The following is a 24364-nucleotide window of genomic DNA, read 5'->3' on the forward strand; positions in this document are numbered from 1 at the left end:
CCATGCAGGTTTAAATGCTCATTATTTCACCAACTTCCTTGATAATGATTTTGAAGAATCGAAAGAATTTTTTATCATACAAGAAGTGAAGAAGATTTAGAAGCTGAAAAGGATTCCGACAATTAAATTTGCAGAGAAAATAGTTTTGTTCATTTTTGGGAAGCAGTTGAGTGTTCCACCTCATCTAGTTATAACGTGCCTCAGAAACAGTTATATGTATAAATTTTTGGAATGTCGGCTTACTCTCACTACCTAATCCTATACTTCCAATTCTTAAGACTGCATTTTGAGTTGTACTTCAATCTAATAATTCTCTGTTAGAAACAAGATATTGTTTTTAGGGATAACAAATTGTTGTCCCCAAACTTCCATTTAACCAGTTACCTATCATATACTGTAAAAGGATGCTTGGATTTGACTATTTTTGAGATCTTGCAAACATTTATGAATATGAGATGCATTTGTCAAACTTGTTTACAGGCATTTTAGAGAAATTATTTGAACCTAATTTAAAGCTGTTAATTTTTGGGCCTTGCAGTTTCATTTAATGAGATTTTATTGTGCTTACAGAATTGCTATAATATTTAACTTTATTCATAAGTCTGAAATATAACTTTAAAGTTCTTTCAAACGATTTTTTTTTTTTTTTTCTTTTTTTGAAAAGCTTACCCTTAAATTTAATATTAGTATAATAGCTATTTGGCTGCTTTGCACCAGAGTAGATGGTTGCACCACTCAGCCACCTTACCTGTGCAGGCATGCAACCTATGAACATGCTTGATACCACCAAACCTCCACCAGGTTTTCCACCAGACATGATGATGCAGCAGGTACAACCAGAGTTCACAGAACATATGCTTCCTAGTGTTCCTTACTTTGATCTTCCAGCTGGATTGATGGTGCCTTTGGTTCGGGTAAGTGAAATATTCTTTTTAGGCTTTGTTTGTTTATTTAAATATATATAATTTATGCACAAATGAAAAGTGAAACTATAAAGTGAAAACACAGTTATAAGTTACAGTCACTGGAATCATATTGATTTTAGTTTTATTATGAAGAAATATATGGCATTCGGTATGTATGGCACTCAAAAGATTGTAGTATATAAAGATCATTTACTATTTGTACTGTTTTTTTGCCTGGAGTGCCACAGAATGCTGTAAATAATCAGAAAAAAGTACTTATTTAATACTACATGAAACAAGTAGTATATGGAATTGAGACAACTTATAGCATCAAGTGAAAACACAGTTATAAGTTACAGTCACTGGAATCATATTGATTTTAGTTTTATTATGAAGAAATGTATGGCATTCGGTATGTATGGCACTCAAAAGATTGTTGCACCATGTAGTGTATTTTAAACTACACTGTTGAACTCAGTTAGCATATCAGAAAGTCCTAATATTGTCTTCCGGTAATACCCTGCATACTACAAATTATGGCCATTAGCCTGATTTTAAAGATTTATACTGCATATATTCAGTAAGTAAATATGCACACAAGGCTGTTGTTAATGATTCTGTAATAATGTATTTGATAAATAAAATACTGTACATTGCATTATGTATTAGTATTAGTAATGGCCGCATGGTGCAACAAAGCCTATGGCTTATGCTGCATGAGCCAAAAAAAAAAAAAAAAAAAAACACACACACGAATAAAACAATGATAAAAAAAAAAAAAAAAACGAATAAAAAATGATAAAAAAAAATAATAAATAAATAATAATAATTAATAAAAGAAAAGAAAATTAAACCTATCATCCTAGGTGCTTCCCTGACCCGAAGGTACTATCCAGATGACCTTTGAATTTCCCCAAACTGTCAGCCTCTACCACCCACGTAGGCAACTTATTCCAGTAATTTATAACTCGCTGGCTAAAATCAAACTTCCTGCAGTCCAATCTAAGAACATTCCCCCCCCCCCCCCCGTAACTTGAATTTTGTCTCTTAGTTCTAGCATCATTTATAATCTTGAAAATTTCGTCCTCATTCATTTTACTGATGCCTCTCAGAGCCTTAAACACCTCAGTCAAATCTCCTCTAAGGTGTCTAGTTTCCAAACTCTGCAACCCACATATTCGAAGTCTTTCTTCATAAGGACACCCTTTTGCCGATCTCACCAGGCGAGTTACCCGTTTCTGCACCCTTTCAAGAAGCTCGATGTCTTTCTTTAGGTGCGGTCTCCATACTTGAACACAGTATTCCAAGTGTGGTCTAACAAAAGCCTTATATAATGGGATTATTATATCCCTATCTCTACTTGCAAAAGTTCGATAGATCATCGATTGGACACCATGGGCCTTCCTTGCAACCTGTTTACAATGCTCAGAGAATTTCATGTCTGACCGTATTGTAACACCCAAGTCCCTTTCCTCCAGTACTGGATTTAGTTGAACTCCACCAAGTGAATAAGTTATTTTGGGATTACTGTTTCCCAGGTATAATACCTTACACTTTGCCGGATTAAAGCATAGCTGCCATTTTTCTGACCATTCCTGAAGTCTATATAGGTCTCTCTGAAGAAGCTCAGCTTGACAGTGATCATTAACTACTCTACCAATTTTAACATCGTCTGCAAATTTAGACATCACGCCCTCTATCCCTTCATTGATGTTGTTTATGAAAATTAAAAACAGCAGTGGTCCTAATACTGATCCTTGGGGAACCCCACTTCTTACATCAACCCAATCTGAGGAATAGCCATTAATCACAACCCTCTGCCTCCTGCCCTGAAGCCATCCTGCTATCCATCTAAGTATTTTCCCTGTGATTCTAACCTGTTCCAGCTTATAAAGCAACCGCTCATGTGGGACTGAGTCAAAATCTTTGCTGAAATCTAAATAAACAATGTCGAAATTATTCCCTAAATCCAGCTCGTGAGTGACCCTTTCAAAATAGCGAACCAGATTTGTTAAACATGATTTTCCCTTTACAAAACCATGCTAAGTATTCTCGAGAATTTCAGTTCGATCCAAATGATCCTAAATTCCACCCTCGATCATTGCCTCCATGATTTTCCCTACCACTGAAGTCAAACTGACAGGTCGATAATTTCCCACTTCACTCTTAGAGCCACCCTTATGTATGGGAGATACATTGGCACTTTTCCAATCCAAGGGAATCTCCCCAGAGTCTAGTGATGCTCGCATAATTAGCCTCAATGGTTCAATGCACTCACTTGCTGCCTCCCTTAAGATTATAGGGTATATTCCATCAACTCCTGGAGCCTCACTGGCCTGTAGGCTCGAAAGTTTTTTCATTAAATAATCTTGCGAAATTTCAATATCATTAATTACATATTTTTCAACTTTGCTCCCACAATTTCCCATTGCCACAAAAGGTTTTTCATTTGAAAATATCGATGCAAAATAACTGTTGAGTTCATCTGCAACGGCAGCTGTGTATTTAATGCTTTCTCCTTTCCCTTACGTAAAGGTCCAATCTGGTTTGTCCTGGTCTTCTTGGCATTTATATATGTGATGAATTCCTTATCCCCCTCTTTGCTCTGTTTTGCTAGTGATTTCTCATAAACTGCCTTTGCCTGTCAAACCTTTTCTGTGGCTCTATTACAGATAATCTTGTAGCTGTTATAGGCTTCAGTACTTTTTATTGCTCTGTAACCTTTCCATGCCACCTTTTTCTGCTCAAGTAATGTGGCAACTTCACTATTCATCCAACTTGGAACTCTCCTCATGGAGTATTTTTTTTAATGGTAAATAAGCATTCAAGGCATCTGTGATTAATGTTTTAAAAGAATACCACAGTTCAAATGTATTCATTCTCTGTGCGATATCTACCCAGTTAATAGAGGCCATGTAGTACCTTAAGCCATCGTAATTTCCTTTTCTGAAATTAAAACCCATTCCTTTGCCTTTTACTACTGCTACCTCTCTCATCATCATCATCATCATCCACCGTAGAACTCCGTGATCACTTCCTGCTACTGGTTCCTCTACTGTCAGCCCTGTTATGTCATCTGATTGATGGGTGATGATGAGGTCTAGGATATTCTTTTCTCTAGTACTTTCCCTGACATGTTGTTACAAATAACAGTCATCTAGTTGATTTAAAAATTTTGTTCCCCATATCAAGTTTCCTTCCCATTTATTCCAATCAATTAGAGGCAAATTTAAATCACCCATAATAAGACATTGACGCTTACTTGCCCATTCCATTTGCATGTAGAGGCTTTCGTCATAATCTTCACAATCACCTGGTCTGTAGATTACTCCTACTCGCGCTATACCATTGTTTCCAACTATCTCACACCATACAGATTCTATACTAGCATGTGAAACGTCTGAATCCGGGATAGCTAACTTCGCACTCAGGCTGCTTCTGATAAGAAGCATTACCCCACTACCCCTTCTATTTACCCTATCCTTCCTAAATACATTATACAAGCCGTAGGCACCTCCATAGCCAGATGGGAAGGAGCAGCAGTGCGTAGCACATGCTTCTTGATTAGACCGGGGTTCGAGTCCGTCATCACCAAATACGGAGGATGCGGAAAGGTCAGGGAATGACCACCGCATATCATGGAGCAATATGTCCTTAGTTGCTAATGCTCCTAAAAACCAAATAACAAACAAACAAACAAACAAACATTATAGAAGCCGTACTTAAACTCATCATCCCCAATTTCCGGGTGGCACCACGTCTCCGTAAGCCCTATTATGTCTGCGTTACTTGTTTAAACCAGCAGTTCGAATTCACTCATTTTATTGATGACACTTCTAACATTACTATATAAACAATCAAGACTTACTGTTCTTGTATATTTAACAATCTTAACACAACCCTTGAAGTTTTTTAGGCTCTCTTCCCTGGCATTAGCTACCCGTTCACTTGAAACGTTTCTGCCCCCAGAATATCTAGATAATATGTCCAGTTGGGGTAATAGATAAGAACTCTTAAGGTATGTGCAAGAGTTACTTTAACCAATATTATCAGATAAACGCGTGTCAGTATTACCCACATCCCCCCTAACTAGCAGTTTCCCTGAACCTTTAAGGTATCCTCAATAATACTGGCAAAAACTTTTGCACCACCTTTGTTTAAGTGTATCCTGTCTCTACAAAACAAATTCCTTCTACCTACAAGTGTGGGCCATGCTGATAGAAATTTCCCCCCTAAAGCCTTGCAGAGTCCTTCAAGTCTTGAGTTAATCCACAAGGCTTTTAACATATAATCCCTTCTATCATGTCTGAGCAGAATTGCAGACACATATACATTGTGGCCTAGCTCGCGGCATTTCCTCAACGTGGTCCTGTATTTTTCCAACAAATCGTCAGATCGTGTACGTTTAATGTTGTTAGTCCCCACATGAATAATAATATTCTCTTTATACCCCTTAAAATCTGACAATCTGTTGGTGACATCATTAATAGTTGCTCCCAGCAGACATACCCCTGGTTTTACTCCACCTATCCTTATTACAAAAAATATTCCCCATTTCCCTGGCAATGGAGTCTCCTAATAAAACAATGTCCTTTTTAACCAGAGTAGTTTGCACTTGGTTTTTCTGTTTTGAGGCCCGAATCGGGTGTGCATCTTGGTAGAAGTTTCTTTTAGGAGGTTGTTTATTGCGGGTGTTTTCTAGGTTTTATTGTAGAGCTGTTATGTGATTTTTCTTAACTGGAGGAAGGAGATAAATTCAGTTATCACTTGTAATTTATTTTTCAATTTGATTATTATGCTCAAAGCTTCCAAGTCTGGAAAGCAGATTAATTCTTTAGTCACTAAAGTATCTTTCCGTATTATTGCCATTAACTTCTGCAGTGGCATGCTTATCAACTGGAGAGTTAATTCTGGCAACGATGCTCGAAAGGTAAAACTTGCTTGGGTGTGACTGGTTCAATCCCGCATGACTACTAAATACAGCACTGCTCGTGTATCTACCTGTATTATGAAATTCCTCTGAATTTATGTGGTCGTCCCAGAGTATGAACAGAAAATTCATAAGGAAACCATAGCCAAATGGATGGATATAGAAGTACGTGCGCTTTGAGTGACTGTGGTTCTAACCTGCACGACTACTAAATACGGTAATGTTCTTGTATTCCCCCTCTCTATCTTGTAAACTCCACTGGTCTTATATGGTTGTTCCGGAGTATAAACAGAAAATTTATTGTTTTAATACGAGTTTTGGCCGAAAGCTTAACTAATACTGGTATGTCTTCAGGAAATAGCAATGAGAAATGAATTATTGACTCTCTCTTTTTGCAATTTTATAATTTTTGTAATTTTGTGCACTTTTGCTAGTTTTCCTGCACATGAGAGAAAAAATTGAATAAATAATTCTGTTTACATGTTTGTGGAACATTTCTTTTTTGCTTCAATCGAATTTATTCAAATTTGTGAGTGTTGTGTAAGCATTTAGGGAAATTCCAATTTACATAAAATTGTGACTTATGTCGAGTTCTGCGGAACTCAACCCTTATGCAAGCTGGGGAGTAGCTGTAATTTTTAAAATGATTCCCCTAACTCTAAACTGAAACTTCTGAGGGAATACTAGTTTTGGCTGGATTTTAAGGTTCCTTCTAGTTTTATCAAAATAAAAGTGGTTGTTTGAATGCTTGATCCTTTTCTTACTATTAATATTTCTTGCTATTTTAGCACACATTTATTATTCATTTATTACAATTAATTCAACCATGATTTCTTTGTATTCAATAAGTTAAAGTAATAAAACCATTTATGAAAAGTTTTAACATCCTTTTAAAAAGTTTTCTCTCTCAAACTCACACCTGGAATAATTTTTGTTACAATACACAATAATATATTTCTCAAAGTGGTCCATTGTACGTTTATGACAATGGACTTTGGACTGCATTTAAAAATGTGAGAATTTGAAGTCTCTACTTGAAATGGAAGTTCATTTATCTCTTTTCTTTAAAGTGTGACATCCTGAGTTATTTCCTAACATATTATTATTTTTTCCTCTTATTTCTTCTTTGCTTCCAGGCATGGTTGAAATTTGCAATTCAACCATTTCCATCTCTCCAATTGTGCTGCTCAAAGAAAATCCTCATGTTTAAAGTTTGGTTTTACAGCTAGGTAACCAGCTGAAATGGGTCTGGATGAACAATAAATCTTTTCGAGCCAAAGAATCAATAAGTGTTTCCTTAGCACTGCCAATAACTTCTGAATGCATACTATCCAAGGAATCAATGAATTCTTTTATAGAATCAAAATTTTTAGTATAAAATGATGCCACTTTTAACCATGTTCCCCGCCTTATGAGAACAGGATCAGGTGGGAGATGAAGAGTAGGTAGCATGTAAGTTGCTAATCTTGAAGTCTCTTTTGACAAAATATTTTTTTATACTAAAAATAAGTTTGTTAATATCACCAAAATTCTCCAAATTGCTTTTACCAACCTATGTAAGCCATTGGCTAAACAAGTAAAAAAAAAAAGTAAAGTGCAGCCATTATCAACCCACTGCAGGGTGGAAGCCTCCTCAACAATTCATGCTGAGGGAAATGGACCATAATCTGCCACGCTGGTCCAGTGCGGGTTGGCAGATCAACCGTATTCAGCAGTCAGGGGCTTGAACCCTGGTCTACTCAAAGAGCGTGTGCTACTGCACTCCCGCTCCTGCCCACTCGGCTACGGAGGCTAAACAAGTAATATGGATCAAATTTGGATAGAAAACTTGTAATGCAGAAGCGGCTTTTGCCATATATGAAGCAGCATCATTGACAGAAATGCAGATTCTTTTCTAGAATCTCGATTCTAGCCATAATAACTGCAAAGAATCATTACAAAATCTTGCTATTGTAGAGTAATTCACCTTTTTGAGGACCGTACAAGCAAAGTAAATACAGATGTGTTGGTTCTGCATCTAATTTTCCACATCATAAAATGTGCAATGTAGTGGCCAAAAAATCTGTTGTTTCGTCAGCAGCATCCAAATGTAGTTTTCTCTAATATCTTGAATAATGTCATCATAAATAGTGTTAAGGTAATGCTTTCTTGAAGTAGATTTGATTCATCCGGAATATTTTGATTTATACAATATTTTTTCAAAAATTACTTGAAGACATGGTTTTTTAACTTATTGAAAGAGATATTGCTGCTTACCAGGGGCTTTGAAAAATCACTTTTCTCCCCTTTTGAAATACATGGCTTGGTTAAAACTCTGGAAATTTTCCTTTGCTTATCTATAATGTGTGATGCTGTTTTCATATGTTGGTCAATCTTAAATTTTTTCTTGCCTGGAACATTCTTTTTGCAAACAACACAGAACACAATAATGCCGTTCATAGTTAAATCTTTTCTGTGGTTGGCAATTCACAAATTCATACAAAGTTTTTTAACAGATTTAATTTTTGGCATGTTTATGAAAATGTTTCATTTGATGTAGTTGATAGCATGAGAACATAAGTCTCTACTAATGCTAATAGCAAAATAGTGTTAAAAAATGTTTTTCCATGCCAATTTGAGAAATCTTCCCATGCTCAGTGAAATATTATCCCATGTTAATTTGCAATACAATAATTTATGTAGTTCCGAGATCAATTATTTCAAAAATTATCAAGTTAAAGAATATGTAGTATTGCTTGTAATATTTGTGTTATATGCACTAATGGCTATAATGGCACAATATGCATTTGCATATACACATATGGAATTGCATATGATCCGAAGTCTAGTAATGATTAAGGAATAAGCAGACAAGCAAGTGATGAGTGTGCCACCCAAAAAAAAAAAAAAAAAATTGAGTGTTGTACATTAACTAATTTGTTACAATTTTCATGGACCATTCAGCTCAACTAGTAAAATGACATTTTTTTTCAGTTTTTGCAAAATGCAGCAGGTTTGTTCAATGTCCAGGCTTATCTACATGTGCAAAATTATAGCTGCATTGATCAAACAGGTCCAGGATTATGGGACTTTAAAATTCCCATAAGGGAGGGGGAATACACTTCCCCCTCCATAAGAGAGGGGGGAAATAAATTCTTTTGGATTTTTTACAGTTTGAATCTTTGTCTTTCATTCTCTAATCTAAAGATAGAAAGACTTCAGGTTTATATTAATTTGAAGCTCTTTGATATGGCTCAAATTAAAATATAATCATGGGAAAAAAATGAAGTTTTTATTTTTCAAGGTCATTTATACATTACATTGAAATTTGCCTTTTTCTTGAAATTGACACTGACCTTAAAATTTTTGAAAATCTACTTTTAAAATATTGGGAAAAAAAAATACCCACCACTCTTAACGTTTGATCATATATGTGCTAATTCTGCTTGGGATTGCCATTGTATCATTATTTAAAACTGAAGTATCCTAAGATGAAATCTGACAAACAGTACCTGAAGCATGTCTATAAAAAAATTTTGCATCTAGACTCAGAACAAATCATTTCATTTTAAATTATTCAAGTTCTAAATTTTTTTGTTTCGTTATTACATTATCATCAGTAGTTTTAGACGATTTCTTCACTTAAAATTTAAAGTATCTGATTTAAATCGAATAACTCATGATTCACAATTGGTACTGTGTACCTTCTTTGAGGCCTTTACATTTTGATATGTACAACTTAGCACTAATTTCCACATGAAAAAGGAACCTGTAACCTCCTTCCTCACTTTAAATTACATTCTCCTTATGTGTTCTCTGAGCAAGGATCTCATCAACATCAGTCAGATCACACAGGCCCCTCGACGTGGGCACCTCTACATGGTGAGGGTCCTCCCAGTGATGCTGCTGGTTTTCCAGATTAGCATCACTGGGATCTAACGCCCATACCTTGGTTCCAGGGTTACATCATTGGAATCCGGTGTGTGCAGCCGTGTGCCGCGACCCGTGGAATGCGGAAAGCGGGATCCTGGTGGTTGAGGGGCCCAGCCTTAATACACCACTTTGGCCCCTGCTTCGACAAGACGGGCGGTCCTGGACCGGCCCTTTTTACTGCTAGGGTCAACTGCGTTCCAATAAGTCTCCCTCCCTTTGGTCTTGGGATGGGATAAAGACTTATTGGTATCGTGGGTATGGTGCTCCTAAGCGAACTCGGCGTCCCATTCGTGTACGCAGTACCTGCTAGTTCACGAGTAGGTGTCCCCTCGTAGGGCTCCGTGGTGGGTGAGGTACTTAGGCATCAGACATTTTCTTTTTACTCCCATGAGTAATTTAAATTCTATTTCTTCTGGGGCCCAACAAGGCCCCTACCTAATCGAGATGAAACCACAGAAAACACCTCTGCAAAAAGAGCCAGAACTGAGGATACACCACCACCATCTGTGACACCGCTTTTCCTCATTCTCCATTCCACCGGAGCGCAAACACTTGGGAAAATGTCACTCTTTTTCATCCAGAGTTGACAGGATCTCCAAAATCTGTCAAAAGGCTACGTTCTGGAGACATTTTAGTTGAGGCTGCAAGCCAAAAACATGCACAGCAACTACTGAAAGCCACATCATTAGGGGGATTACCCATCATCGTTACCCCCCATAAAACCTTGAATTTCTCACGCGGTGTCATATCAGAGTGGGATCTTCTTCATGTTTCTGAAGAAGAGATCTGCTCTGAACTTAAAAACCAAGGAGTGACAGCTGTCAAAAGAATATCGATGCGGAAGGATCGGAATCTCGTCCCTACCCGAGTTCTCATTGTAACGTTCAACATCCCACCGCCTCCAAGTTCCATAAAAGCAGGCTATTTAAACTGCCCAGTGAGGATTTATATCCCGAACTCACTGAGGTGTTTTAAATGCCAAAAGTATGGCCACTCTCAAACAGCTTGTCGTGGCAACCCTGCCTGTGCTCGCTGTGGTGCTAAAGACTACGAGAGCAAGGAATGTTTAGCTTCTAAGCCAAGTTGTACTAACTGCCAAGGAGAACACACCCTGCATACTCTCGAGCATGCCAGCAGTGGAAAGAGGAGAAGGAAATACAGAAACTAAAAACAGAACTAAACATCTCCTATCAGGAGGCCAGAAGACGCATCCAACCTATAAATAGTGCCACGCCCTCATACGCCCAGAAAGATTCTGGGAAAAGTACCATTAGTACTCAGACTGATATGAGTATTCCACCAAGGGAGTCATTTATCCCCCATTGCGCTCTATTAAGTTCCCAAAAGCCCACCCAAAAATCACAGTCAGCCGCCACTGCTATATCCGTACCTCCTAGTGCTCCACCACTTCCAAAACAGAATACTAAAGAAACTCCGAAGAAAGGGGAACAGGCATCTACAATCCAAGAGACAATGGATGTCGAAGATAAGGAGGTACAGGACGAGTCTGTCCTGGAACTCTTTGCAAAAGAAGAAGAAATGGATACAGGCCAACATCAAAGAGAGAGATAAACCTGGGACTGAGAAAATGAAGCCCTCAGCCCTTCGGAAGCCACCAGACGGACCCAGTAAATCAAAATAATGGGTACATTTAAATTTCTCCAATGGAATTGCCGTGGATTTCGTAGAAATAGAGATGACATCAAAGCTCTCCTGAGTAAACATGAACCAACTTGCTTTTGCTTACAGGAGACATATTTAAAGGCAAATGAAGACCCTTACTTACGTAACTGCTCAGTTATTCGCAGAGACAGAGCTGGGGATGGACCTGCCCACGGAGTCTCTATCCTTGTGGGAAACCACACCCCCTTTCAAGCTCTGCTTCTTACCACTAATCTATAGGCTGTAGCAGTTCGTCTTACAGTAGGGTTCCTTTTAACTGTTTGCTCCATTTATTTGCCACCTGGGAATGACACCGCCTAGGCAGACCTTGATGATCTCATTAAGCAACTGCCACCCCCTTTCCTATTATTAGGGGATTTCAATGGGCATAATCCTCTGTGGGGTAGTTCTGACATCAACAGAAGAGGTCGGATTATCGAGCGATTGCTTGAAAACAATGATCTGGCCCTTCTAAATGTGGGATCTAACACCTTTTTCCACATGGCGCCTCCGTAGCCAGGTGGGAAGGAGCAGCAGGGCGTAGCACACGCTTCTTGATTAGACCGGGGTTCGAGCCCGTCACCACCAAATACAGGAGGATGCGGAAAGGTCAGGAAATGACCACCGCATATCCCAGAGCAATATGGCCTTAGTTGCTAATGCTCCTAAAAACCAAATAACCAAAAATAACCTTTTTCCACACGGCTACCCGTACATTTACTGCCATTGATCTTTCCATCTGCTCCCCTTTCCTCCTGCCTCTGAGTACATGGGAGGTTGAAGAAAACCTTTACGGTAGTGATCATTTCCCCGTGTTATCCACCATTTCAAATGGGCGACAATGTCACCAGTCGAGGATATCACGTTGGAAGATCGATCATGCCAACTGGAATGCCTTTCGTCATCTGGCAATGTTCAATACCACTATAGTCGGCCAGGAGCCAATTAATGAGGCAGTAAAACACATCACAGTAAGTATAGTCCAGGCAGCGGCAGTTGCAATTTCAAGGACATCGTCCCGCTTTCCACGTTTTCCAAAACCATGGTGGAATGGAGAATGCACAGTAGCTAGGAAGGCTCAAAACAAAGCATGGGGAATATTTCGTCGTTACCCCACCACAGATAATTTAATAGCCTTCAAACGTGCACGTGCCAAAGCACAGTACATTAGACGTCAGAGCCAAAAGGAATCTTGGATCAAATTTTCATCTTCCCTTACACGGGCCGCCAATCCCAAAGCCATCTGGGACAAAGTTCGGAAAATGAAGGGCAAATATAACTCACACCCTTCATCGATCCTGGAACATAACGGATGTACAATTGCAGATTTAACTGCAATTGCAAATACTCTTGGGGAGACATTTGCTAAAGTGTCTTCAGAAACATCGTACCCCCCCAGAGTTCCTCGCACTCAAACAAAGATCAGAAAAACATCACCTGAAGCTGTCCTCTAACAATCGCGAGGCATACAATCAGCCCTTTACACAGTGGGAGCTGAAATCAGCACTCTCGCTATCCAAGGCGAGTGCTGTTGGGCCAGACGACATCCATTATGAGATGATTAAACACCTTTCATCGGAATCCATGGATCGTTTGCTCCGTCTCTATAATAGAATTTATATTGAGGAGACATTTCCGGACTCGTGGCATATGGCAACCGTCCTTCCCTTTCCGAAACCAGGAAGAGATCCAAAAATACCAAAAAATTACCGTCCTATCGCTCTGACGAGCTGCTTGTGTAAGATCCTAAAAAGAGTGGTCAATGCTCGTCTTTTATAGTATTTAGAAGCTAACGACCTCCTTTCCAGGATACAGTGTGGCTTCCGAAGGAACATGTCAACACTTGACCATTTAATCCGCTTGGAAACATCTATACGTGATGCTTTCTTGAAACGTGAGCACCAGGTGTCGGTTTTCTTTGATGTGGAAAAAGCGTACAACACGGCTTGGAGATATGGAATTTTAAAAGATATAACTTTGGTCTTAGAGGACACATTGCCCTCTTTATCAAAAACTTCCTTACAGACCAGTCTTTCCAAGTTCGTGTAGGATCCACCCTCTCCCTGCCATTCTGCCAAGAAGAGGGAGTTCCACAAAGATCAGTTTTAAGCGTTACGCTTTTTACAATCAAAGTTAACTCTATAACTGAGCAACTTCCTCCAACCGTAAACAGTGCCCTCTTTGTAGATGACTTTAGCATCTTTTTGGAGTCATGCAATATGAGAGTCATTGAAAGACAATTGCAGCATGCCATAGACCACATCAACTCTTGGGCAGTGACTAATGGTTTTAGGTTCTCGCCACAGAAGACTGTCTGCGTACACTTTTGTCGCAAACGGAACCTTCACCCTGAACCAGAACTTAAACTCGGACAAGACATCATCCCACACCCGAGACAAAATTCTTGGGGCTCATTTTCGACAAGAAGTTGACATTTTTATCCTATATTTGTCAACTGCGGACAAAGTGCACAAGAGGGTTGAATCCCTTACGCTCTATTTCCTCCAATAAATGGGGAGCAGACCGCTCCACTTTGCTCAGCCTTTATCGTGCACTTGTCCGATCTAAACTAGATTATGGGTCCCAAGTCTACGCATCAGCTAGAAACAGCGTACTTAGATGGCTGGACCCAGTTCACCACCAAGCCATCCATATTGCTACTGGAGCATTTAGAACATCCCCTGTCCAGAGTTTATATGTTGAAGCAACTGAACCACCACTGTCATTTCGACGAAAGCAATTGTCTTTAAAATATACCATTAAATTAAAATCCCTGCCAGACAACTCTACGTGGACGTCCGTTTTCAAGCCACGATGGGAAAACCTATATAACACTCGTCAGACTGCCAATCGGCCTTTTGGTATCCGTGTCCAAGAGCTGCTCAGAGAGCTCGACATCATGGTAGACAATGTTGCCCAGTCACCAAGGCAACCACTTCCACCCTGGCATGCTCGCTTACCATCATGCAACTTGTCCCTTAAAAATTGGGGTAAATCCATTACTCCATCTTCTGTCTACCACCAACTCTACGCTGCCCACCTGGCCGAATATTCCGACTTCTTGCCTGACTTCACTGATGGGTCGAAGTTGGAGTTGTCTGTTGGATCTGCTGCTATCTTTCCAGGTCGTTCTATATCTGGAAAGATTCCCCAAGAATGCAGCACATATACAGCTGAGTTGTATGCTGTAGAGTTAGCCTTGGACCACATTAAAACCCATAGGTATCAAAGGTGTATGTTGTACACTGACTCTGTAAGTACACTGCAGGCTTTATCGGGTATGAGGTATAATCCTCATCCATTTGCGACCCGGATTCAGCAGACGCTACACTCTCTGTCTGAGTGTTCTTTCGACATTCGTTTCTGCTGGATTCCAAGCCACATTGGGATCGTGGGAAATGAACTGGCAGATTCTGTGGCCAGGACACCAGAACCCCACAACACTTATTGCCCGTTAGTCTCCTATACAGACTACAGGCAGTTAATACACGAAAAATTACTGTCCCAATGGCAACAATCCTGGCATGATCAAGTCACAAACAAGCTCTATCAGATAAAGCCTGTAATCCGACATCGGCAGTCTTGTCTGCGCAGGAATCGCAGAGAGGAAGTTGTTTTAGCTCGTCTCCGCATAGGACACAGTCATCTTACACATGCATTTCTGCTGAGGGCAGATGACTGTCCTATGTGTGAGAACTGTGACACCTGTTTAAGTATACACCACATTTTAACTGAGTGTCCACGCTTTAGACACGAACGTGATTTTTATTTTACCGCTTTTAGTCATCTGGTTGAGCAGTATACACTCAGTCAGATTTTATCCGACAATGACAATGTGTCTGCTGTTTTTAGCCTTTTGAAATCAGTAAACCTTTTTACTCATATTTAAAATTGAATTGTCATTCCTTTTTTCATGTACTTTTACACCTTTTATATCTTGACATGGTGGCCTAACTACTTAGGTCACTGAATGTTTTAACTTTTTATATATGACTGGTATTTGGCGCATTATAGCCTCGGTTGCTGATGCGCCAATAAAACCCAAATCAAATCAAATCAAGATCACACAGGTGCTTAGTTTCCAGGTGCTGCAGAAGTGAAGTCTTTCTTGGTAAGAATACCCTTTTGTTCCCCTCACCAATCTTCTTATACTTCTTGGCACCCATTTCAACAGATCTGTAGCTCTCCTAAAGTTATGCTTCCACACTTGTATGCAATGCTTAAGTTGTGTCCTAACCATTGCCATATACAATGGAGTAATCACCTTATTCCTGCTGGCAAAATTCCTGTAATATTATTGACAAATGATATTACAGCAATGAGCTGTCCTAGCAGTCTGTGTGCACTGTTCAGAGAACTTTGTGTTTGATTGCATGATTGATTACTTCCAGGTCTTGTTTCTCCTCCATTATCCCAAGTGTAGTATCACATGGTTGGTGTTGTGGGATTACTAATCATACTTACTACCTTGCATTTGACAGTAGCCAGAAGTAGGTTAAAATTGTCCAATAATTTTCCTCCTCTTCCGAGTTTCATGCATTGACTATTTAATCCTTTAGTTTTTAAAGGATACACTTTATTCTATGCATTATTATGACTGCAATGTCTTTTGCATGTTACATTTGTGCCTGACAAATTAGTTTTAATCCAAGGGTCCTCAGCCTTTTTTAACATGAGTAATGCTATCAAAAATATCTAATTTTGTTGTAACTACTAAATTTTTTTCTGTAATAGGCTAATGCTTTTGGTGTTTTCCTGCTTGCTACTCTGTAGTAGTATTCCTGCCACCATAAAACACCAGTGGAAACTGGTATTTTAGTCAATTTGTGGTGAGGGACACCACCAGAATTTTTTCTGAAATCTAAAGGAAAGTATATCAGGTCCAGGATTATGTGACTTTAAAATTTGAAGTGGGGGGGGGGGGAATAAATTTTTTTGGATTTTATACAGTTTGAAATCTTTGTCTCTCATTCTGTTACTGTTAAGTTTGGTTAGTTCATTGGGATTTTCAGATTAATCTTTAATGAACTTAAATTACTAACATATGAACTTTTACTAGTAAAATTTACTTGTAATTAGTATTTCTGAGAATTGAGTAGATATTTTGTGTCTTTTTTTTTTTTTTTATTTTTTTTTTTATTTGAAGGTGCTTTATAACAGAGCCATCATTATAAAATGATGATGGCTCTGTTATAAAGTTAAAGTGAGAGATTAACTTTTTTATTTCCCCATTCCTATTAGTGAATTAAAGATTTGCTACTTTGAAATTTTTGTATTCCTACAAATCAGAGAAGAAATGCCGACCAGTCTAGCCGGGTGGGTAAAGTGCCTACCTAGCAACCCAAAGGTTGCGGGTTCGAATCCCGCCTTAGGCTTGGATCAAAGTACTGCAAAAACCTTGGAAGGTGCATTATGGCCATAGAAGCCGATGTGCCAACAACTACCAAAAAAAAAAAAAAAAAAAAAAAGAGAGAAGAAATAAGAAGAAAATGTGATCAGACAGTGAAATATTACCATTTCCACTATTAAGATTTGCAAAAATTAATGTGTTTTTATTATATTAGCTTGAAGATGCTGAATACAAGCCTTTAGAGCCAGATGAAATTCGCCTTCCTGCACCAGCACCTCCAACAGAGCGTCTTCTTGCAGCTGTTGAACAGTTTTATGCACTCCCAACCCATGAGAGACCAAGAAACAGGTTAGGCCATTAGATATTGAATGTTCCTTTATAATATTTTCTGCATTATTTTATTTATAAATATGCTTTTATCAAAGTTTGTAAAAATAAATAAATAAAAATGTGTTTATCTCATAAGGACACCCTGTTCAACGAGTGACTGCTGCTAAATACAGAGTTCAACTTGTGACTGCTAGTATTAATATTAGCCATATTGTAAGGAAATCAAGCTTCTGTTGGGAGGAGGGGGGAGGGAAACAAACTGCTTTTTCTCTCTCTCTTAGTTCTATATTTGTTATACCTTAATATTTTCACCTTATTTTATTTTACTATTGCCCCTTAGAACCATAATTATGAACCTCATTCTGATGCATTCTGAGATTCCTAGATACTAAGCTCTATAGCTCCACATATTCACTCTCTCTCTCTCTCTCTCTCTCTCTCTCTCTCTCTCTCCCCTCCTTATTGGACTTCTTTTTGCCAGTCTTGACAGCATACTACCCATCTTTGGTTCTTTTCAGATAGGTATAGCCTCCATGCTTGGACAAGGTGTCAATTACAGTTTCACAGTTGCTCTATATGGCAGCTCTCTAGAAGCAGTCATTCAATAAATCGTAGACAGGTCACAGTGGGTTTTTCTTGCTACCTGTAATTCTACTAACCTGTTCTGTATTGCCTATATACAAATATTTGAAAACATGCCCTATATTCCTTGTATTTTTCAAGTTTTGTCAAGAACACCACACACTTTATTTGTATTTGCATGCTGTTTTTTTTTTTTTTTTTTTTTATTCATTATGTCTGTGTACATTGTGGCCTATATTTTTTTTTATCTTTGGACACTGCATCTTATTTTTCTGCAACAGTTTATCCTATGTTTAATTGTAACATGGTATGGCGTAGCAAAGTAGTCAGGCTCAAGGGTGCATAAGTACATATGCTTTGAGTGACTGGAATTCAACCTGTGACTGCTAAATACGGTGCTGTTCCTCATATTCTGTGTATCTTGTGAACTTCTCTGACTGTGTGGGGTTGTCCTGGAGTATAAAGAGAAAGTTTATTTATTTATATATTATTTATTTATTAAACTAGACAGTTCCAGCCAGCCTTCTGGCAACCCTGCCACCTATTTACAACTGTACAGTTACATCACCCCTGGCACATTGATCCAGACCAGTGATCTACTATCTAGTATGCTGAACTAGCATTTCAAATGAGCTTTAAGTTCTTTTGTTGTGATGGTAATAAATCTAAATCAAATGCATTAGCAGTGAATGCTGAATATATCAAATGTTAGTTCTGTTATCCAAACCAATAAAAATGTAATAGTCATTATCAATAAATGCAAACTTCAGCCCACCTCCCACCCTAGATCTTAGCAGCACATATGGACAAAACGTCACAGAGGACACAAGGAAAGGAATACGTCCAGAGGCTTCTGGCCTGCGTGGTGGTCTATTCCTCCACTGGAGCCTCCATAATTCTCCTAAATAGGCCTGCAAGAGGTAGAAGCTCTTTGAAGCTGGAACCCGCAGTTGAGTCCAACCATGAATTGAGATGTGAAACGAAGTCTTGTGCTACATGAACTGTGTAGAAACCTCTTAATCTTTGGGCACTAGCTTCATGTGGTCACCAGGGGGAACTATCTATCCCTATATGAAATGGTTTATCCTGAATGTACACCTTTCACCTTTGATGGCCATCCAATAGTGCTGCAGGTCCAGATGGAGTTCATTACATTATGTTAAAGCATTTACTTGGAGAGAAGACTTGAGAACCCTATTAATTTTTTACAATCGGATCTACTCTGAAAATGCCTATCCATCTTCATGGTGCCATTCGTTCATTATCGCCTTACCAAAACCAGGAAAAAATCCTTCCTTTGTTGAAAACTACAGGCCAATATCTCTTACAAGCTGCATGGGAAAAATTTTCGAAAGAATGGTTCATACTAGGCTCACTTACATCCTGGAGTCAGAGAATCTCCTTCCAGATCACCAGTATGGCTTTCGAAAAAATAGATCAACCCTAGATGTGCTCATTAAAGCCGAGTCTCATATCCGAAATGCCTTTGTCATGAAACAACATCTAGTCATGGTCAATTTAGATCTTGAAAAGGCATTTGACACTACATGGCGGCATGGTATTATTATGGACCTTTACCATCTGGGGCTTAGGGGTCATTTGCCAGAAATAATTCAGAATTTCCTGCAATTGCGCTCTTTTTAAGTCCGATACAAAAACGTTCTCTCTACATCTCACATTCTGGAAGAGGGAGTCCCGCAGGGTTCAATACTCAGTCCAACACTGTTTTCAATCCGAGTTAGCAGCATGACACGAGATATCCAAAAAACTGTTCAAACTTATGTGTATGAAGATGATCTTACCATTTCCTGTCAATCTCAAAGTATGAATATCATTGAACAGCAGCTACAACTTGCCATAACCAAAATAGAATCCTGGACTTCACGGAACGGTTACAGACTGTCAGAAAATAAATGCACTGTCACTCACTTTTGCAAGAAGCGAGCTCTCCATCCTGAACCTGAATTACAAATAAACAATACTCCAATCCCGCTCGTTAATACCGTTAAATTTCTTGGACTACTATTAGACCGCAAACTAAATTTCCAAGCTCACATCACTTATTTGAGAACTTCTTGTTTAAAGCATTTGAATATACAGTAAACCCCCGCTATTCGCGGGAGTTACATTCCTGAGAAATGTCGCGAATACCGAAAACGCGAATACTGAGTTATGGCTCCCATGGTAATAAAGTGGTTCCGTTCCAAAGTATGAAATACTGTATATAAGAAAAACTAGTCTAAAATTTTGTCTATGTATGTATTATATGTACCTTCATAATATGACTATGTACATAGACAGTACATAGTGAAATGCAAGCATATGACATCGAAATGAAAATAAGAAACAATTTAATATTAAATGTAATATTTATTAGAAATTTCAAACAAATCTTTCAAACCAGCACCTTAGCTAGCTAAAAAAACTTATCCTGCCAGTGCTATCACCAGTTTCGCTAAAGTGTTGATAAAGGAGTTTTGCTTTTTCACGAATAATGAGTGAACTTAACGGAATTTTATTTCGAGTTCGGTCTTCTGTCCACAGATTTAAAGCTTTTCCGTTTTTTCTAATTTAACATCACGAGTTACAGAGCAAATTTTTGAAGCAATTAGCGCGTTTTCACTGACACTACGGCAGATTTTTTCTTCCGATTTCTTGATTGATCGTACTGTTGACTCATTGATTTTATAATGTTTTGCCACTGAGGAGACACTTTCACCATTAGAAATTTTATCTAATAACTCAATTTTATTCGCTAATGTCATCACCTTCTTTGATATTTTCACATTTCTCTCGTTATTCGTAGCCATATTTTTGTAGGGATTAGAAAGAACTTGTCCACAATAAAGTCAATTTCTTCCGTTAACACACTCGAAAAAGTCTGTTTTACACTGCAAAACGGTAGATTTATCATTTTTTAAGTATATAAATTAAAAACAAACGACAAAACCTTCCATGACAAGCGCATAACACATACTGAACAAGGATTAGCGAGAAACATTCACGCTCGCGATTTTGTCACCCCTCTCCCCCCCACCCACTGAGCGCTGTTTTGACCGGGGAAGATAATTTTAGCCACGCCCATGTTTTTTTATGGCGGAAAATATTCACGGCGCTTTAAAATTCACATTTTTTTAGTAGGTTTCATTTTATATTAAATCGACGATCGCGAAACCACGAATACAGATACCGCGAATAGCGGGGGTTTACTGTACTTTGTTCAGTATCATCTATGTCATGGGGAGCTGATCGGTGTACTTTGCTGCATCTTTATAGAAGTTTAATCCGTTCATGGCTAGATTATGGTTGTCCAGTGTATGACTCTGCCAGGAGCACTACTTTAAAACGGCTAAATATGATCCATCACAGTGCTCTGAGGACTGCGTTGGGAGCTTTCAGGATTTCTCCGATCCAAAGTCTGTATATTGAAGCGCATGATCCTCCATTACACCTGCGTAGAAAAACACTACTGCTTCACTACGCTGCTAAGATCCAGAGTCTACCATTGCACCCAAGTTGGGAGTATCTCTATAATACTCGTTGGGATGTCTTCTATGAGAGCAAGCCAAATGAAAATAGACCCGCCTCTCTCAGGATCAAAGAGCTTGTTCAGACTTGGAATGTCGATTTAAATGAAATCTTCCAAGACACAACTACACCTGTTGCTCCTTGGACATATGTGTCTGTCTCTCAAGATACATACTTCCTCCAGTGGGGGAAAAATATACCTTCCTGCAATATCAGACAGTTACATTCAGCTCATGCTATGAACAACCATGCCTGTAAAATATATACGGATGGTTCAAAAACTGAGAGTATGGTAGGTGCTGCGGCAGTTTTTTTTTTGTGTACAATTTCAGCCACGCTGCCGCTTGCTTGCAGCGTCTTCACAGCTGAATTATATGCCATTAAGTTAGCGCTTAGTAAGATAATTGAGCTTTCCATCTCATCTGCCATAATTTACACAGATTCTCTTAGTGCTGTCTCTGCCATAAGGAAGAATTCCTCCATTTCTCACCCTACATTGAAACAGATTCATTCCCAGCTATTTGCTTGCAGTGTGTCCAATCAGTCAATCAGTTTTTGCTGGATCCCTGGCCATTCAGGCATTCCCGGAAATGAAAGTGCCGACTTTGCCGCTAAACATCCTCAACTCTCTCTCTCTCACAACATCCTCAGGTTCCTTTCTCTGATTTTAATTCTGTCATACGCAAAGCCTGCTACAATAAATGGTCACAGACCTGGAAAAGTGACCCTAACAATAAACTTTACCAGATAAAAGAAGATTCAAAGCTGTGGCTGTCTGGCTTCCAAAGAAACAGACGAGAGGAAGTGGTACTAGCAAGACTCAGAATTGAACACACTCACCATACTCATCTCTTTCTATTATTGGGTGAAAGCCCACCACAGTGCCCATCCTGTCAGGTGCAAGTTACAGTCCGTCATTTCCTAGTTGATTGTCCCTTACATTCAACCATCCGGTCAAACAATTTTCAGTCTCTTCCTAAATTGAATATATCACCTGATTTATCTCGCATCTTAGGAAATGAAGCAAATATTGAAGAACTTTTATTATATCTAAAACATATTGGTTTGTACTGAAGCATATAATGTAATTTCTCTAACAATATACTTTTTGTCAATTAACGATGAAGAGACACAATTTGGCCTTAGTAGCCCTTGTGTCGTTAAACCAAACAACAACAACATCAATCATTATTTCCCTTTCTTTCCATGGCATACTTGTTCATCATTACTTTTGTTTTAGCCATATTCATCTTTATTCCAAAATCCTTACTAACTGTGCATAACTGATTAAGATTTTCCTCTAATTCTTTGAGATTATGGCTTATGACCACAATGTCATCTGCAAATCGTAAATGGTTTAGGTACTCTCGGTTCACATTGACTCCTTTCTGCGACCAGTATAATCTTCTGAAAGCTTCCTCAAGGGCAGCAGTAAACAGCTTCGGAGATAGTGTCTCCTTGTCGAACTCCTTTCTCGATTTTAAATTTCCTACTGTCTTTGTCTAGTCTAATAAAGGAGGTAGCACTCTCATATATTTTCTTCAAAATCATAATATATGGGGTATCTATGCCTTGTCTCTCAAGTGCCCGAAACATTGCCTTATGCTGTATGGAGTCAAATGCCTTTTCATAATCCACAAATGCCAGGCATAATGGTGTTTTATATTCATTTGCTTTCTCCGTTAGCTCTGATATTACGTGAAGGTGATCCATAGTTGAGAATCCTCTCCTAAAGCCAGCTTGCTCTTTCGGTTGATTCTCATCAAGTGTTCTTTTTAATCTGTTAGTAATGACCCTTGTGAACAACTTGTAGATGTGGGATAACAAACTAATTGGTCTATAATTTCCAATTTCTGATTTATCTCCTTTCTTATGCAGCAAAACTATGATTGCATTATTCCACTGCTTAGGCATCACACCTTTTCTAATGCACTTTGTGAAGAGCCTTGCCAGTTTTTATGTTATGTCTCTTCCTCCTAATTTTAACAACTCTACACTAACATCATCTTCCCCCGGGGCTTTCTGATTCTTCATTTTATTCAATGCATGTTCTACCTCATCAGGAAGAATATCGGGTATGTCGTATCTGTTGCTAATTTGCAATCCATCTTCCCCACTGCAATTCATCATTTCCAACCCATCATTCCCTTGCTCCTTGTATAATTCTCTATAGTAATCTGCTATTTGAATTATGCCTTCTCTGCTGTTTATAAGTACACCATCGGTATTCTTCAGTTTCAGTATCATTTGTCTTTCTGTATTACTGCTCATGGCTGCTGATTTAAATCCTTTGTTTTCCCTTAATGCTTGTTCTACTTTTCTTGTGTTAAATCTTTGTCCTCTTTGAGTCTCTTTCTAATGGCTTTGCATAACTCAGTATACTCAATTTTCTCCTTGTCAATGTTTATCTTGCTTTTCATTTTTCGCCTTCAGTTCATCATAACAAGTGTTTCTTGACTAATTTTTTCTTCTTTGGATTTCTTTTTCCCTATAGGTTTCTTGGGCTTTATCACTTTCAGAAAGTTGTAATATTCCTTGTCGATATCTCGGTCCTGAGCAGTCTGCAGAAGCTCAAACTTGTTTTTAAGTTCCAGTACATACTGCTTTTTCTCCTCTTCTTTTATCTCAAAGACCTTTGTATTATTTACTCGAGTCAGTTTTTTCCTTTCCTACATCTATATCAAGTGTACATCTTACCATTCTGTGATCACTTCCAACATTTACCTTATTCAGGACAGTAACATCATTCACAATATATCTTCTGTTAGTGAGGATGAAGTCGATTTCATTAGTTGTCAATCCATTTGGACTCTTCCACATCCACTTTCTGTTAACCATTTCCTTGAAAAAAGTGTTCACTACTGACAATCCTTGAGATTCTGCAAATTCCACAAGTCTTTCGCCTCTTTTAGTTCTTTCACCAATTCCAAAATTTCCTATAGTTCCCCTTTCTGCGCTGTTTTGTCTTTCATTGAAGTTCCCCATAATAATAGTGTAGTGGGTTTTCTGCTCATCTCGAAGACTCTCAATTTCGGTGTACATTTCTTCAACCTCTTCATCATGGCTCGATGTTGGTGCATAAATCATTATAACCTTTAGCTTGTACCTCTTAGAAATCTTGAGTATTAGTCTTGACATCCTTGGTGATGTACTTTTGAATTCCAA

At 38.6% G+C, this 24364-nt stretch overlaps 1 protein-coding gene across 1 annotated transcript in view; it reads left to right on the top strand.

Annotated features, from left to right (window-relative positions):
* scaf6 (SR-related CTD associated factor 6) overlaps window positions 1-24364 on the top strand; it is a 320666-nt gene that overhangs the window by 254923 nt on the left and 41379 nt on the right. The window contains exons 14-15 of the mRNA XM_090374863.1: window positions 757-914; window positions 16974-17107. Of these exons, the coding sequence (XP_090230989.1) occupies window positions 757-914; window positions 16974-17107 (292 nt within the window). The remainder of the gene's footprint in view (window positions 1-756; window positions 915-16973; window positions 17108-24364) is intronic.

Source organism: Mastigoproctus giganteus, chromosome 5 (genome assembly GCF_048544385.1).
Source record: "Mastigoproctus giganteus isolate SK-2022 chromosome 5, ASM4854438v1, whole genome shotgun sequence".
Classification (NCBI taxonomy): domain Eukaryota; kingdom Metazoa; phylum Arthropoda; class Arachnida; order Uropygi; family Thelyphonidae; genus Mastigoproctus; species Mastigoproctus giganteus.